We start from the raw sequence: 14,739 nt of genomic DNA on the forward strand, positions 1-14,739 counted from the left end.
GCTCAGCAATGCAATTTCTCTTTTAGAGATTAATAAAGTTATTGTATTGTATTGTATTGTATTGTGTTGAACAATCAACAGCAGAGAGCTAACTGAGGTCAACTGAGGTCAACCCCAACTGACCGCTTGCACGTTTGTCAGCAATAATCGTCTATTTTCAACCACGTGTTAACCGGTTCAGAATATATCTTTATTAAGATCTGAGAAGTGTTTGAAATTGTCGGGTTTTGTTTTTACCCAGCAAAGTAATGAATATTTTTTTGAACGGCTAAGTCTCATCTTTCTCTTCAGATATATTTCTGAAATGTCACACATTTCCTTAACTAAATCGTACCCCGCATTTCATGGTGATGTCCTATAATATGTTGATACTAAGTTTGGAAGCAATGAATCGCCTAATTACTGCATTGTAGAAAGAGCCTGTAGGTCGAAATATATTGACGCAAAGCCTTAACAGAATATTTCCAAACTGAAGTGTTTGATGTTCGGATTTGACCCGCTTAATCTTGCCGCCGTGCGACATTTAATACAAGTACAATACTGAAGATGTCGCATTCAGTGAATTCGTTGGTCTGAAAGTCAAAACTAAACCCACCGAATCAGTCTGGCCGACACACTGCCGAAGCAGTGGCACTTTTTGTGCATTTGCTAGAGTCCAGATTCTATTTCATCAAAACAAGAAGGTTTTGTCTGCTAGATGTATGCCTACCCTACATCACTTTTTGTGTTCAAGAAACGTTTTCAAAGAGGGTTGGCACGCTATGCTGGCTGTAGCACCAGTTTGTCAATTACCAAACAAAGAACAAACAAGCCAACATACAGCCAATCAACAAACTAACAAACAAAGCAAGGAAGCTTCGCATTACAGATACCTGTCACGGTAAATTCCAGTTAGTCTGAGAGGACGTTAAACGTCTAATAGCCAAGAATGCAAACAAGCAAACAAACAAAGAGAGAAAACACAACATCAAAGAAACAAAAATAGAAAAAACAAAACCTTTCTTTTCACCTACTGACTTAGGCTGTTGCTGTTGCTTTTTTGTCTGCTGTTGATGTATGCAATTGACTGATTTGCCGATTGACCGTATTATGAGGGATTAATTGTTTGTGTTGATTGATTAATAGATCTCTCGATCCTTCTCTTCCAGGTTCCCTGCGCCTTTGCAGTCGTCACAGAGAAAATGGGAAATATCACTTTCGAGTGCCCCGACGGTAAGTCCAAATGTAATAGTGGTCACTTGAACCTAGCTCAACCGCAGAATAAAAACTAAATCAAGTATATGCTTTCGCTGATAACTAATACTTGTTATGAATACCAGTGACATTGTGTGAAAAATGTGCGGCATTGTGACAATTGTACGTGAAATTTCTGATGGCTCTGCTTGTTCTTCAGGATGGAAAATTGACGGACCTTATTGCTACCTGCTGGTTGACGTGGCCATGGCGTACGATGACGCGGTGGAGATGTGTGAGAAGTACGTATGCTTTTATTATGACGTATACTTTTTTCAGCTAGCCGAGTTTAAAACAAGATCTTTGTCACTTCCTCGGGAGACATGCAGAAGAATGGACAGCTATTGTATGCTATGTATGACTTATTTTCAAACTTTGTTTGGCTTTGACACAAGATATTTCGCTTTATCCTACATACGTGTGAGATACCATTCATGTCATAACAATATCGTTCACCTCAGTTCATATGAAGAGGTAATGTCTGGCAGGGACCTGATTTTCCACTGCCCGTGATGCCGAATCACCGAGACAAACGTCGTTCTTGGAACACTTGGAATAATTTTAAGAACGTACACGTCACGCTATGCTTTCTAGAGTGACGTCTCTTATGCTTTGACGTCAAAGATTACACAAGGCTTTCGGAGAGATTCAGGTTCCATTTGAAGCGTCTTCAATTTGGGCGCTTAGACACAATAGACACAACAGAGCAATAGACACGCAAGTACATTATGTAGGATAAACAGAATGCTACATGGCTTCTTGTTTGATACCAGTTTTACACTCATTGTGTTTTCAAATATTAAAAAGCTAGCTTTCGCTCGCAGTTTAATATGTAAAAACACAACTCGTGTAAAACTGGCATCACATAGGAAGCCATGTACTAGTATTCTCTATTTGAAACAGAGGGTCAAAAAGAGACGTCTTGCTTCTTTATAAATTGATATCATGTCTTTAACGCCACAATGGTTGCACTTCCTACATGTGAAATGTGATAGGGTGGAGTGGAAGGGGGGAAATAGGCCAGGAAGCATAAATGAGACGCCAAGACAGAGGTTGTGATAACGTGACTTTTAATTAACGTACACCAGAAAGCAGACACCAGAAAGCAGTGTAGTTCCTTCCTCAATATACAGCCGCACACAACTCGACGGAACTTGAATTACGATCCCGGTCGAAAGTCACCTCGCTGATATAAACCCAGCTCTATAACGTTTGTTCAACTGAACACACACACTAAGTCTCTCTAAACAATCCTCGAATCACTCCTTCGCCAAAATACAGTTATAATGGCCCAAACTACACTACTTGCATTGATTATTACAGAAGCACAAACATCGTTCAACAACAACTAAAACATCACAATCCAAGATACGCACACTGACACGTCTTCACACTTCGAAATCACACCGGGTACTCTTCTAGCCCACGCTATCAATCTGACTCACGCGCGCACCCGTTCAAACAATCAACCAATAAGAAACCAGCCTCCATACACACCTACAATTAGCTACAACACACAATAATCCTAGCGGGAGACACAACTTGGGTCAGGGGAAGATAATAGACAGGGAGTAAAAGAGAGGGACAACAGTACATGAAATTGCCACACGGCTACAGAAATATGACATTAAATTTAAAGCCCATTTCCTGCCCAGAGCAAGCTCACATGATAATTTGGTTGTGGGGTAAAACTATTTGCAGGAAAGGGCCAGTATCTGTAGGTGCAACCTTTGATGTAAACGGCGAGGTATATTTCGGATCAGCAGTCTACGAGAGTGTTCCACATGAAAACGACACCGGTGATAATTTTCAAACAAAATTAATTCAGCCAATATTCCCACTTTGCAGTTGGGCTGTTGAATGACCTGATACAAAAATGCAGCCATGCAAATGCCAGGACGTATTTGTGGCGTTTTGCACAATGCTTATCACGAAAAACAATTATGTAACATGTGGAACATGAAACATAGGGTACCTGCTGTGTATCGACATGGTCATATGGAAATGATGACTGTTACTATTTCAACAAAATGACCATTGAACCTTATCTGACTAAAGCCTGACATAGAGAAAGTAGGCCTATCTTAACAAGCCAGAGTACTTTTGCCGGCAGAACTGGTAAGATGACTTCATTGTTGGACGACGATTTCTATGGTGTTGTTGCTTTTACCTCACTTCATGACTGCTTGGTTGACAGGTATGGCTCAGGCCTGGTTCACATCCAAGACGAGGTGGAAGCGATGGCGGTTGGCATGATGGCCCACGACCGCGGGATGTCCGACTGGGGGCTATACTGGATTGCGAACAATCAGACAGGTAAGCTGGGCACGGTGTCGAAACATACTTTACGGTAGGACCGTTTCATTATCATGATATTTATTATGTATGCCTTTGTGAGGCGCTTAGAACTGTATTAGGATTTGCGCCATATCAATATCCGCATTATTATTAATTATGATCCAATAGCAATAATATGGCGACTGCATGGTAAGCCTGGTCATGCGTGTAAGTAAGTAAGTAAGCAAGCAAGGAAGTAAGTAAGTAAGTAAGTAAGTAAGCAAGCAAGCAAGCAAGTAAGCAAGTAAGCAAGCAAGTAAGCAAGTAAGCAAGCAAGCAAGCAAGCAAGCAAGCAAGCAAGCAAGCAAGCAAGCAAGCAAGTAAGTAAGTAAGTAAGTAAGTAAGTAAGTAAGTAAGTAAGTAAATTGGAGGGAAACTACTTTGTCAAGCGATGATTGCATTGTCTCCAATGCAAATTTTATTCAGTAACGCTGATTTTTAGTTACAAGGCCAAATAGTTCTAAGATTCAACAGCAGATTCCTAGCTTGGTAGAATGATTTTCGTAGATCTGTGTAGTACTCGCTTTTGGGCTATTGTTGTCTCATGTTGTCACACATTTCAAGGACTGTGCTGCCATATTATGTTTCCGTTTATTTTGTCTTATTTTGAAACCCCATCGACCAATGAGACACAAAGCGATTTAGTTTTCATATTTTGAGATATGATTATGAGGCAACGATCAAACGCTTTTTCACAGACAGCGCCGCTGGAGCCATGACGGGAGCACACTGCCCATATACTTCACCAAACTTTTCTTGCCCGTGCTGCGCCAGGTCTGAAAAAATTCATATCCGCACTGCAGGGTCGCGGTGCTGAAAAAGCTAATTTGCTTAATTGCTAGTAGTGTCAGAAAAGTCTGGCACACGAATGCGGTTCATAGGGAGCGGTCACTGCTTATGATGTGATGACAGCCGTGTGTGTCACTCCAGCATTCTCGTCTTCAAACTTGATGACATCATGCGCAGAATGTGGTGCACGCGAGGTTTGAATCCGTACGTTGTTGGTTATACTTCAAAGCACAATGATTTTTTCGGCCTCTGGATTCTCTAGTAGGATTTTTTACTTTCTGCCCAAGTGTCCCCTCCCCCCACTACTTAGGCTTAAATACTACCTTACGGAAAACATTGGTATATATTTCTGTAAGGAGGGACACGTTTAATTTTAAGACATCTAATCTGGGTTTTTCGTTTGTCTGTGCAGATGCTGAAGGTGTGTGTGAGGGGTTCTGGGACGTAGGACAGCCCAAAGACGTGAATGTCAGCACGCCATTTTACGTGGCAGCCACTGCTCCCATGGGACGCTGGCAAGAGAGAGACAAAGCATCCAGACTGCCCTTCGTGTGCAGAACTGAAGCTTGTGTTAAAGGTATACAGCAACCTCAAATATCTTTTCTCTCCTGTGTTTTGTCGTCAGTGAAATGCTGAATGAATGATTTTACAGATTGGTTGCCAATTCTTTTATGTGATTGATGCATGGATTTCTAAATGCAAAATCACCTGTGTGCTTTAGGTACATACTATTGCAAGAAGATGTAATATTAAGTCTCTCTAATGAAATCGCGATTTAATTTATCCTGACAGACAATCAATATAGCAGATTATAAATGAAGCTTTTTTTTTTTAGTCATCGAAAGAAAGATAGAAGAAAGAGAGAGCATAGTTACATAATATGTAATTCGGGAAACGATCAGTTCTGCAGTCTTAGAAGTGGCCTCACAGTTTGAAGAGACACGTTGTTTGGGGTTGAAGCGATGATGCAATTGCACTCTATGATGGTGTCTTTATCAGGAACATTCCGATGCAGAGATGGCAAGAAGTGCATCAGCAACAAGTGGCTGTGTGACGGAGAATACGACTGTGATGACCAGTCAGATGAAAGTGCTTGTGGTGAGCAATTTACTGAGAAGAATTATATGCATTTTTTAATTGTTAACCTTTTGATTCCTACCTAAGCAATGTGAAGTGGATAGAACCGGCAATGAAGTATCATCATTAACTTTACTAAGTGCTGTATGCAGATTGAGATAGTCGTCTATAGACTACTGCAGTGACTGTATGTCTCTAGGCATCAATAGCAACTCTAAATTTGAAAAACGTTTCTTCTTCAGTTGGTACGACTGTGTTATAAATCAAGACTTACAGAAAGCTATTCGATGAAGTCTTTTGACGTATGCTGTGTTGTTGGTACCTCATGGGTAGATATGATGAACACATGTTCCTTTCCTCACCAAAAGGTATGATAATCCTGATTCCTTTGAACATTTTGTAGATGTGAACCACTGCATGCTTTTTTGACTTGAACCACGAGTAATTTCACAGTTCTTCTTGGCAGTACGTTTTGCATAACAGTTAGCAATTGTTTGCAGATTTATACATCACAGTTAGCAATTGTTTGCAGATTTATAAATTTTGAGATCAACCAATTGTATGTGTATTTGTGATATTGCGTAAATGCCAAAGCTTCAATGCAAGGGTCTGGATCCTTTTGTTTGTCAAAATCAACACTAACCGTACAACTTAAGATAACAAAATCTCATGTATTCATTGGGTACTAATCAAATTACAAGCAAATTTATGTGACGAAACAAACTCTGTGTGTAGTCTTCAGTACTGACAGGGGGAATTTTGTGTTTATACAGATTTGAAGTGCATGTTCTACAAGTATGAAAGTTCAGGAAAGCTGGACCAGAACACCGGCTACGAAGCGGGTAGCACGTGTACCTGGGTCATAGAGGGTACCGAGCCAGGAAAGCCTATCTCCATTCAGGTCAGTTTACCACAATCATATTAAAACCACCGGTACGGTTGGCCTAGTGGTAAGGCGTCCGCCCCGTGATCGGGAGGTCGTGGGTTCGAACCCCGGCCGGGTCATACCTAAGACTTTAAAATTGGCAATCTAGTGGCTGCTCCGCCTGGCGTCTGGCATTATGGGGTTAGTGCTAGGACTGGTTGGTCCGGTGTCAGAATAATGTGACTGGGTGAGACATGAAACCTGTGCTGCGACTTCTGTCTTGTGTGTGGCGCACGTTATATGTCAAAGCAGCACCGCCCTGATATGCCCCTTCGTGGTCGGCTGGGCGTTAAGCAAACAAACAAACTAAACTAAAATATTAAAACCTTGAAACCAAAACTCCGCATACAAATAGACTGCCAACATTCCAACATTCAGAATTAAAATTAAAAAAACAAAAGGTATGTTATATAGAAACGTTTGATTGGGACAAAACCAAACGATACAGTCACTAATCTTCGACCCAGCGGTCTTTTAAGTAGAATAAAAATATAGTTTTTGTGAATATCCACAGTTTGGTGTTTTGACTCAGACTCGGATGGTCTTGTGGAACGCGCTGTTAGATTTGTGAATGTGCGTTTTAGCATACTTGTATCGCATGATATAAGTAATTTGAGAAGTGCCTATGCTTAAGTTGTTATTTAATGTATATACTAATTGATTCTGAATGCGTGCAGTTCGCCAGTGTGAATGTGGAGGCTGACGTGGACTATGTGGAGGTATGGACTGGCGGTCCTTCCTTGATGACCAGCAAGCTTCAGGAACGTCTGACAGGGAGCCTGACCAACAAAAAGGTGTATGGATACAACAACTTCATCATCGTCAGGCGCGTGGCTGGCCTGAGTGCCTCGGGAACTGGTTTTGTTGCCACCTGGGCTCCTGGTTTGTTGCTTTGTGTTTTCTCTTTAATTTGAATTGGACGATTCAGTGTGAAATCTTTTTTCTTCTTCTTTGTTTTAACTAAGTTTTACATATGCCGTAAACGTGTTAGATAATTTTATCGCAGCCATAACATACTTCAAGTTTGTGTTTATATTGTGATTTCATGAGAGACACGACGGATGCACAAAGGCAAGGACAGTGTCATTAAACAGAGGGAATGATGCACGTTTGTTGGCTTTGGTTTTTAGGGCTCTTATTTGATATTAAATTTCAGCACATATACATTTTGAAAATGAATTCAACAATACAGTTTCACTTAACCCAGACAATCAGTGAGACTGTTGATTTTTCAAATGTGTTCAAATACGTATGCACTTATCAAATGTTACAGTCTGGACAGATCTTGGGTGTGTGCTTGATTGCATACTCAAGAAGGACGGTACTTCTAAAGCCCGTTATTGTTAGTCTGCTTTGCTTTCTGTTGCCTGGAGTAGGGGCAGTAAGAAAGATAGCGGCAGTATAATCTCTGCATGATTATTACCTCTCCATTGAGTTATGAAATAGAGGCATGTTTTGTGCCTTAGTTTAGATTGTCGGAACACTAAGAGCGACACGTGTTGTTTGTGGAGCAGTTTTCCATTATTTCATTTTTGTCAGTGTTCATGTTGCAAAGTAATCTTAAAATGTTTTATTTTTTATTTTGTGTACACAACTCTGAAGTATGATTTTGTAATGGGCAATTCGTCTGTCAGTGATTCAGTTGTCTTCTTTTCACAGATGTTGAGTTGGCACACATGGAACGCACGGTAAAGGCAACAGACACCTGGACCGAACTGACCTCCCCACACTACGGCAATGGCTCGTTACCACGCGCTTTCGTTCGTCACTACACTGTGACCACTGAGGAAGGATCTCTCATCACAATGGAGGTAGATTTAATCATATGATGTTGAGAATCTTCAACCAAATGAGGCAGAACATTGTTTAGAGATCAAATAACCAAAGGGAAGTAATCGCTCTATATGCATACGACATGTGTAATGGAGTAAGCGAGAGTTATACGGCGGAACCTTTCTCCTGGCACCTGAGAGAATAACAAGCATTGAAATGAACGAGCGACTTTCATCCTCAAAGTCTAAAGGATAAAAGTCGCATGTTAATGTCAATGCTTGTTAATCTCTCAGGTGCCAGGAGAAAGGTTCCGTACAACTCCCGCTTACTCCATTACACATGTTGTATTCGTATAGAGCCCTTACCTCCCTTTGCTCATATGATGTTGATCCAAGATTGACCCAAAAGCATGTGGTGTTGATCCAAAATTGATCCCATGATTTTGTCATGGATCAGTTGAGTGGTCTGTTTTGTTCAGATTCCCTGCTTTGTGTGGACAAAAAAAACACCTACTGTACACTAAAAGGTTTCTTCCTTTGTGTCTAGACGAGTATGAGAGATATAAACCACACATAATCTGTCCAGGCTTATTGTTTAGATACTTCTTCTTCTTCTTCTTCTTCAGCGTTCGACAATTGTTTAGATACAAGGATCATTCGACCTGGATTCATACACAACTAAACACAAATTGACAGCCCGACAACGTCCTGAGCAGAATTGGATGTTTTTTGTTGTTGTACTAATCGTGTTAGTTGACACAATAACCGGTGTCATTTGTAAAAATGAATGTCACCGGGGGAGTAAGGCACCGTAAAGCTAAATCCTATGTGTCAGTGTACACAGTTTGGCTCACCATCTCAGATCTGGCCAGTCTTTAAGTTGTATGTGGGATTCGACCATCCATCCACTTGGTCATATACCAAACATCAACAGCCTGGGTGCACTCTACACACGGTGTGAATTTTTGTACGAAGTAAGTTCATGAAAGCTACTAGCGCTTTTTTTCCAGAAATATATTCATCAAACAATTCCAAATCACCGCAGCAATGTGTCAGTATGTGGAGGGATGGTCTTTACCCATGTAAAAAAAAAAACAACAAAAAAACCAAGCCAGATCCGAGAGATTAAGCCGAACTATTTTCACGAGAAGGAGTGTGCCTTTAAGTTTGAATAAAATCAAAATGTTTTTGTGTATTCAGAACCTAAATATCATTTCTTGACTGTGTTACAGGTTATGGAAAATGAATTAGGGGAAGGTTTTGAGTATGATCCAAAAACTCTGAGCCTGGTTGGAGATTTCGGGATCTTCCCGGATACCTACGTCTCACGTTCCAACATGTTCTCTTTCTACCTCGTTTCCAACGGGTGTGAGGGACCTGAGAAGTTCAAAGCCAGAGTAAAGAAAGGTAAGTGAACGCATACCTTTGCACTCTTGCCTCTGTAAGTGTGTATGTGTGTGTGTGTGTGTGTGTGTGTGTGTGTGTGTGTGTGTGTGTGTGTGTGTGTGTGTGTGTGTGTGTATGTGTGTGTGTGTGTGTGTGTGTTTGAATGTATATTTTGCTTGCAACCAAACCTGGTTTACGTTGCAGTTTTGTTATGGCGCAGTTTAACAATTAATAATCAAGAAGCTAACAATGTAACATAATTATGCGACACACAACACACATTTAGAAAGTGGATTGTTAACACTATTAGCCCAACTTTGTCTTTTTTGTGTTGATATGGACACAACATTCCATCCATTATTAGCCAGACATGTTATCATTAATGAAGATGAAATGTCACGTTGTTTAATAGTAACAACCAAAGTAAGTAATCAACGGTAGCAACAATAATGCACCTTTAAGAAGTTCCCTTCATAAAAACTGCACTTATTGTATGTAATGTTAAAGTGGCAAGATCAATGTAATAGCACTAGTTGCCTTTGGTTATGCAGGGTGTTCGGCAGAGTTCAGCCGTGCAAATAGTTTTGTGACTTCACCCAATGCTCCCCCACTGCACTACCCTCCCTCTGTGACGTGCACCTACACCATCCGCGCACCCCTTGGGCAACAAAGGGCCTTTCAGCTCCGATTCACCATCTCTGAACTTGCTGATGAGAAAGACTCAGTGAAGGTAGGATATATGCTGCAAACCTCAGAAAACAGAATACAGATTTGTTTTATTACTTTACTGACTATTATATGTGACCCTCCACCACGAAATGAGTCGCATGTCACCTCGCGCGGTTCTGCGCTAGGCTTAATATAAGTCCAGGGAGTGTCTGGTAACAGTGTGAGGGTCACCTTAGTCACAGGCTTATAACTCAACCAGTTTTTGCTCTTTTCTAAAACGGTTTTCACCACTGGATAGAGCATAAAAAACTCTTTAGGAAAATGTAAAAATATTAAATTCATGCAAAGGTGACATGCGACTCATTCCGTGGTAGAGGGTCACATATTTTACTGGCTGCGTGTGCAATGCAGTCACATTCAGTCCGTTAAAAAATGTGACACCTGAAGTTTTACCAGGTCTGCTTTGTAAACTGAGGTGTTGAGGTCGGTTGACATACCAAACTTTACATTTCTAGTCGCACCTTGCAGTCTTATGTATCATTTTCCTTTGCAGCAGGTCTCGAAAAAGTAAATGGTGAGTTCTCGTAACACACAATGTCGAGAGGATTTCAAATGGGTGATATTTGACACTTGTACTGTGCTTAGAATATTTAAGACATCTGTTTGAGATGGTCGTCGAATTTAAGAAGAGTAATGAGTCTCAGTGAAGCTTGAGGATGCTTCTGTCTCAGCTCGGTGTGATAGATAGGATTTGTGCTCGGGGCATGAGCTTTCTAAGCATTGACACCCCTTGACTGCCTTAGGACGGGTATACCCGTCATGCACTGGTGCATTATTTCCATGATTAGATACATAAAACAGATTCTTGGTTCAATTTCCTTTAAAAATAACATAGGTTTTACTTTTCTACCTACTGCCAGTTTGGAGCTAGAATTTTTTTGGAATTATTACACCCCGAACTCCAATATTCCCTGGCCGTCAGGAAGTTTTGATTGGCAGCAAAAGGGTTAAAAAAAAAGGCTGCCTAAATGGTGGTGTACAAACGGTAATATACGTTAAAGCCATGGGAGTTTCAGCCCATGAACGAAGAAGAAGAGAAGACTTCAGGAAAGGTAAATGCAGATGTGGAATGTTTGATGTTTTAAGCACTCTGGTTTTGGAATTGTTTTCGCAGTGTAATTAATTAGATCATTGTCTAGCATGAGTCAAGCTTCCGTTTGTGGAACGTGCATCATCTGCTTTACTAACGTTAAGATCCCATACAAGGGAATGTCATTTAGGTGACAGTGTACGGACAAAATAAGGAATACGAATAATGAGTGCACCCTCCTCGGAATTCAGTTTGTCGTTGCTCATGTTAGAAGTTTTTAGTTGAGAAACATGACGCCATGGAGAGAAAGTTGATCGCAACGATATTGTTCACACAGGTTTATGACGGTGACAACAACGGTAGTACCGAACTGACCCCTCAAGCTCCAAACACCAATTTCCTGTCCACAGGGTCTGTTGTCTTCGTCGTCTTCACCTCCAGTTTGGTGCAGACAAATGGATTTTTCTATTTGTCATACAACTTGGGTAAGGTCACAACTCCTCTGTTCTCTAAGCTTCTGCTTTCTTCTATTGTACCATGTTTTGCAGTATAATTATTATTAGTACAGCTCACGGGGCATATTTATTGAGCAAATAGATACTACCATGTTGTCTGGGTGAAAATTGGTCCTCTTTGTAAAACGTGTGTGAGTACATCGAAAACAGCCGACATAATTTAATCGCAAAATGTGTGTATCTAAGTGCAAAAATATAAAAAGATATGTACCATTTCCTGTGATTTTAATTGTACTGCAGGCACCCACAACTCCTCGTTTGTCCAGGATAAACATGACATATTACCGTTGCATTGTCTGTTGGTACAATGACCATTCCCTGTGTTTCAGCTTGCCCTGCCATCACCAACCGTGACAACATGCAAATGTCAAGCAATGACACACACTACGACTCAGAGGTCACTCTCAGCTGTAACACAGGCTTCGCGTTCGCGCAGGAAGAGTTTGCAAGTCTAACTGAAGTCGGCATTCGTTGTGGTCTTCATGGGAAATGGAATGTCAGTCGGCTGCCCTCCTGTCAAAGTAAGGAAGCAGCTTTAAACACATCACTCCCCAGAAGAAAAGACAAAATATACATGAAATAATAATGCATAAACTGTCATTTCTAAAGCCATTGTGAATTTAGTAGCTTTAGAATGTTTTAGCAATACTCATAGAAAGATACATTAAACACTGATATCTCGAACAACCTTTCATCATAATGATAGTATTTGCTCATTTGGTGAAATGCATCCCCTGCTGTTCAGTTGAAGAAGAGGCTCGTCAGATTTGTTCAAGGAGAGAGAGTGAGAGAGAGAGAGAGAGAGAGAGAGAGAGAGAGAGAGAGAGAGAGAGAGAGAGAGAGAGAGAGAGAGAGAGAGAGGTCTATACAGAATACCAGTCAAAAATGATTTTGGTATTCAAAACTAAACACAGTTTTAAAAGGAAAAAATTACTATTCGAACGGGATGAAGTTTTCCAAGGCAATTTTGGTTGGCGTTCAATTTCATATCATCCGCATTTATTCCTTGTTTGACTGCAGAGCACATAATTTATCAGCAGGAGTCAATGGCACAAATGCAGGTTCAACTTTTAGACCTTGCAGATAAACAGCGGATATCTTTGAAGCTCAAGGGAATAGTCAACGGATTCGATTCCGTCTAGAGCTTGAGCTTGGTAGAAATATGCGTTCCTGTGCTCGGGAATAAAACAGAGATAATATTTTGTTTCAAGTTCTGACTGTCCGTATTTGTTCTCGCGCTAGAAGAAGTTGAGTGGAAAAATAATATGAGTTGATTTGATGTGAGCAACCATGTGGAATTTTGTGGAGATTGTAAAAGGGTCTCCATGAAGATAGGGTTTAATGGTGATGAAAAACTATCTAATGGAGCAAATATTAAACTGTCCAATTAAATATCACAAATGTTTCTATGTAAATGGTACAAAAGTAGTAGTGTAGTAGAATAGGAGATATCCCATTCATGAGAATGTGTTACTTTGTTGACTCAACAAATCAAACATGAAATCTCACACATGGTCACACAGACAGCTTTAAATATTTTAATTTTCTTTGTTTACATCATTCAGGGTATACTTTTAAAAAGTGTAATTGCTTGTTCTCTTTATTTTCCATTTGACCCCATTATCTCTTTCAGTTATCTACTGTGGGGTACCAGAAGCCATCCCCAATGGCTTCATCTCTGAAGGTTCTGGTAATGCTCGATACGACGATACAGTGACTTACCAGTGCTTCCAAGGCTTCACCATGACGGGTTCCAATACGAGCACGTGTGGGGACGGGTCTATGTGGAGTGCCCGGCCAACCTGTGAAGGTTGGTTTCTAACATTAGGAGCAGAATGTCCATTTATGTGTGACAGGGGAGGCTACCGCTCCTTTCACAGCAGACTCTGCACCCGAGTTGTTGGCCTTTAAGTCAACACCGGTGGATTGTGGAATTCTGTTTGTGATGGGGTCTGGTGGTTTCCGATTGTCTGCATGTTCATGGAAACCTTCGGGTTTGCATGACAGTTTGATTGCACTTCGCCTTTCGAGGTGATCGTAGTGTTACGGCACTCGGTTACATATGTAACACGTCACTTACATAAGTCATAGTTGACACCTACAATTTTTGCATTTTTCCACTGAGGCAGACATCATACACAATAGACACATAATGTAATCAAATGACATGGAAATCTAGAGTTTCAATGACTTGTTAAGTATTTATGAAATGTTAGAAAAAGTAAGACCTGAGTCAAAGGGTTGTGTTCAACCATGGTTAGAATTGTATGAACATTCTATTAATATAATTAAACGCTTACTCATGTTCTGATATCAGCTGAAAGTTCTTCATTTGGGGGTGTAATACAATCATTTGTTTTTCGTTACAAAAACGTTTACATCATGTTTTTTACAGCATCACAATGCCCCTCACTGGACCCGCTTGTCAATGGCGAGAAACCCACAGTAACAGGAAGCGGAACAGGCTTTGGGACCATCACCAACTACACCTGTAACGATGGTTTTGATCTCGTTGGATCTCGATACACTCTTTGCCAAACTAACGGCAACTGGTCTCATCCTGCACCTACTTGTGAAAGTGAGAAAATGTTGAGGGCACTTTAGATACACAGATAAATAAAATCAGCCAGAAGGCGTGTATTCAGTGTAACACATGTATAACGTTCCGAGTTGAGACGCATGACTTGAGGGCCTTGAGAGAGAGAGAGAGAGAGAGAGAGAGAGAGAGAGAGAGAGAGAGAGAGAGAGAGAGAGAGAGAGAGAGAGAGAGAGAGAGAGAGAGAGAGAGAGAAAGAGAGAGAGAGAGAAGACGCATGTGACTTGAGGGCGTGTAGATAGAGAGAGAGAGAGAGAGAGAGAGAGAGAGAGAGAGAGAGAGAGAGAGAGAGAGAGAGAGAGAGAGAGAGAGAGAGCGCAAGAGCAAGGCTTTTAGGGACAAAAATATAT

At 40.8% G+C, this 14,739-nt stretch overlaps 1 protein-coding gene across 3 annotated transcripts in view; it reads left to right on the plus strand.

Annotated features, from left to right (window-relative positions):
• The window catches only part of LOC138958662 (uncharacterized), a 131,492-nt gene that overhangs the window by 17,328 nt on the left and 99,425 nt on the right, over positions 1-14,739 (plus strand). For all 3 annotated transcript variants that reach the window (XM_070329888.1, XM_070329887.1, XM_070329886.1), the window contains exons 2-15: positions 1,149-1,212; positions 1,394-1,475; positions 3,431-3,549; positions 4,772-4,936; positions 5,359-5,457; positions 6,210-6,337; positions 7,039-7,243; positions 8,021-8,172; positions 9,366-9,540; positions 10,071-10,249; positions 11,616-11,763; positions 12,123-12,314; positions 13,427-13,603; positions 14,189-14,371. In XM_070329888.1, coding sequence (XP_070185989.1) covers positions 1,149-1,212; positions 1,394-1,475; positions 3,431-3,549; positions 4,772-4,936; positions 5,359-5,457; positions 6,210-6,337; positions 7,039-7,243; positions 8,021-8,172; positions 9,366-9,540; positions 10,071-10,249; positions 11,616-11,763; positions 12,123-12,314; positions 13,427-13,603; positions 14,189-14,371 — 2,068 coding nt within the window. The remainder of the gene's footprint in view (positions 1-1,148; positions 1,213-1,393; positions 1,476-3,430; positions 3,550-4,771; positions 4,937-5,358; positions 5,458-6,209; positions 6,338-7,038; positions 7,244-8,020; positions 8,173-9,365; positions 9,541-10,070; positions 10,250-11,615; positions 11,764-12,122; positions 12,315-13,426; positions 13,604-14,188; positions 14,372-14,739) is intronic.

The sequence above is a fragment of the Littorina saxatilis genome, linkage group LG2 (genome assembly GCF_037325665.1).
Source record: "Littorina saxatilis isolate snail1 linkage group LG2, US_GU_Lsax_2.0, whole genome shotgun sequence".
NCBI classification, from domain to species: Eukaryota; Metazoa; Mollusca; class Gastropoda; order Littorinimorpha; family Littorinidae; genus Littorina; species Littorina saxatilis.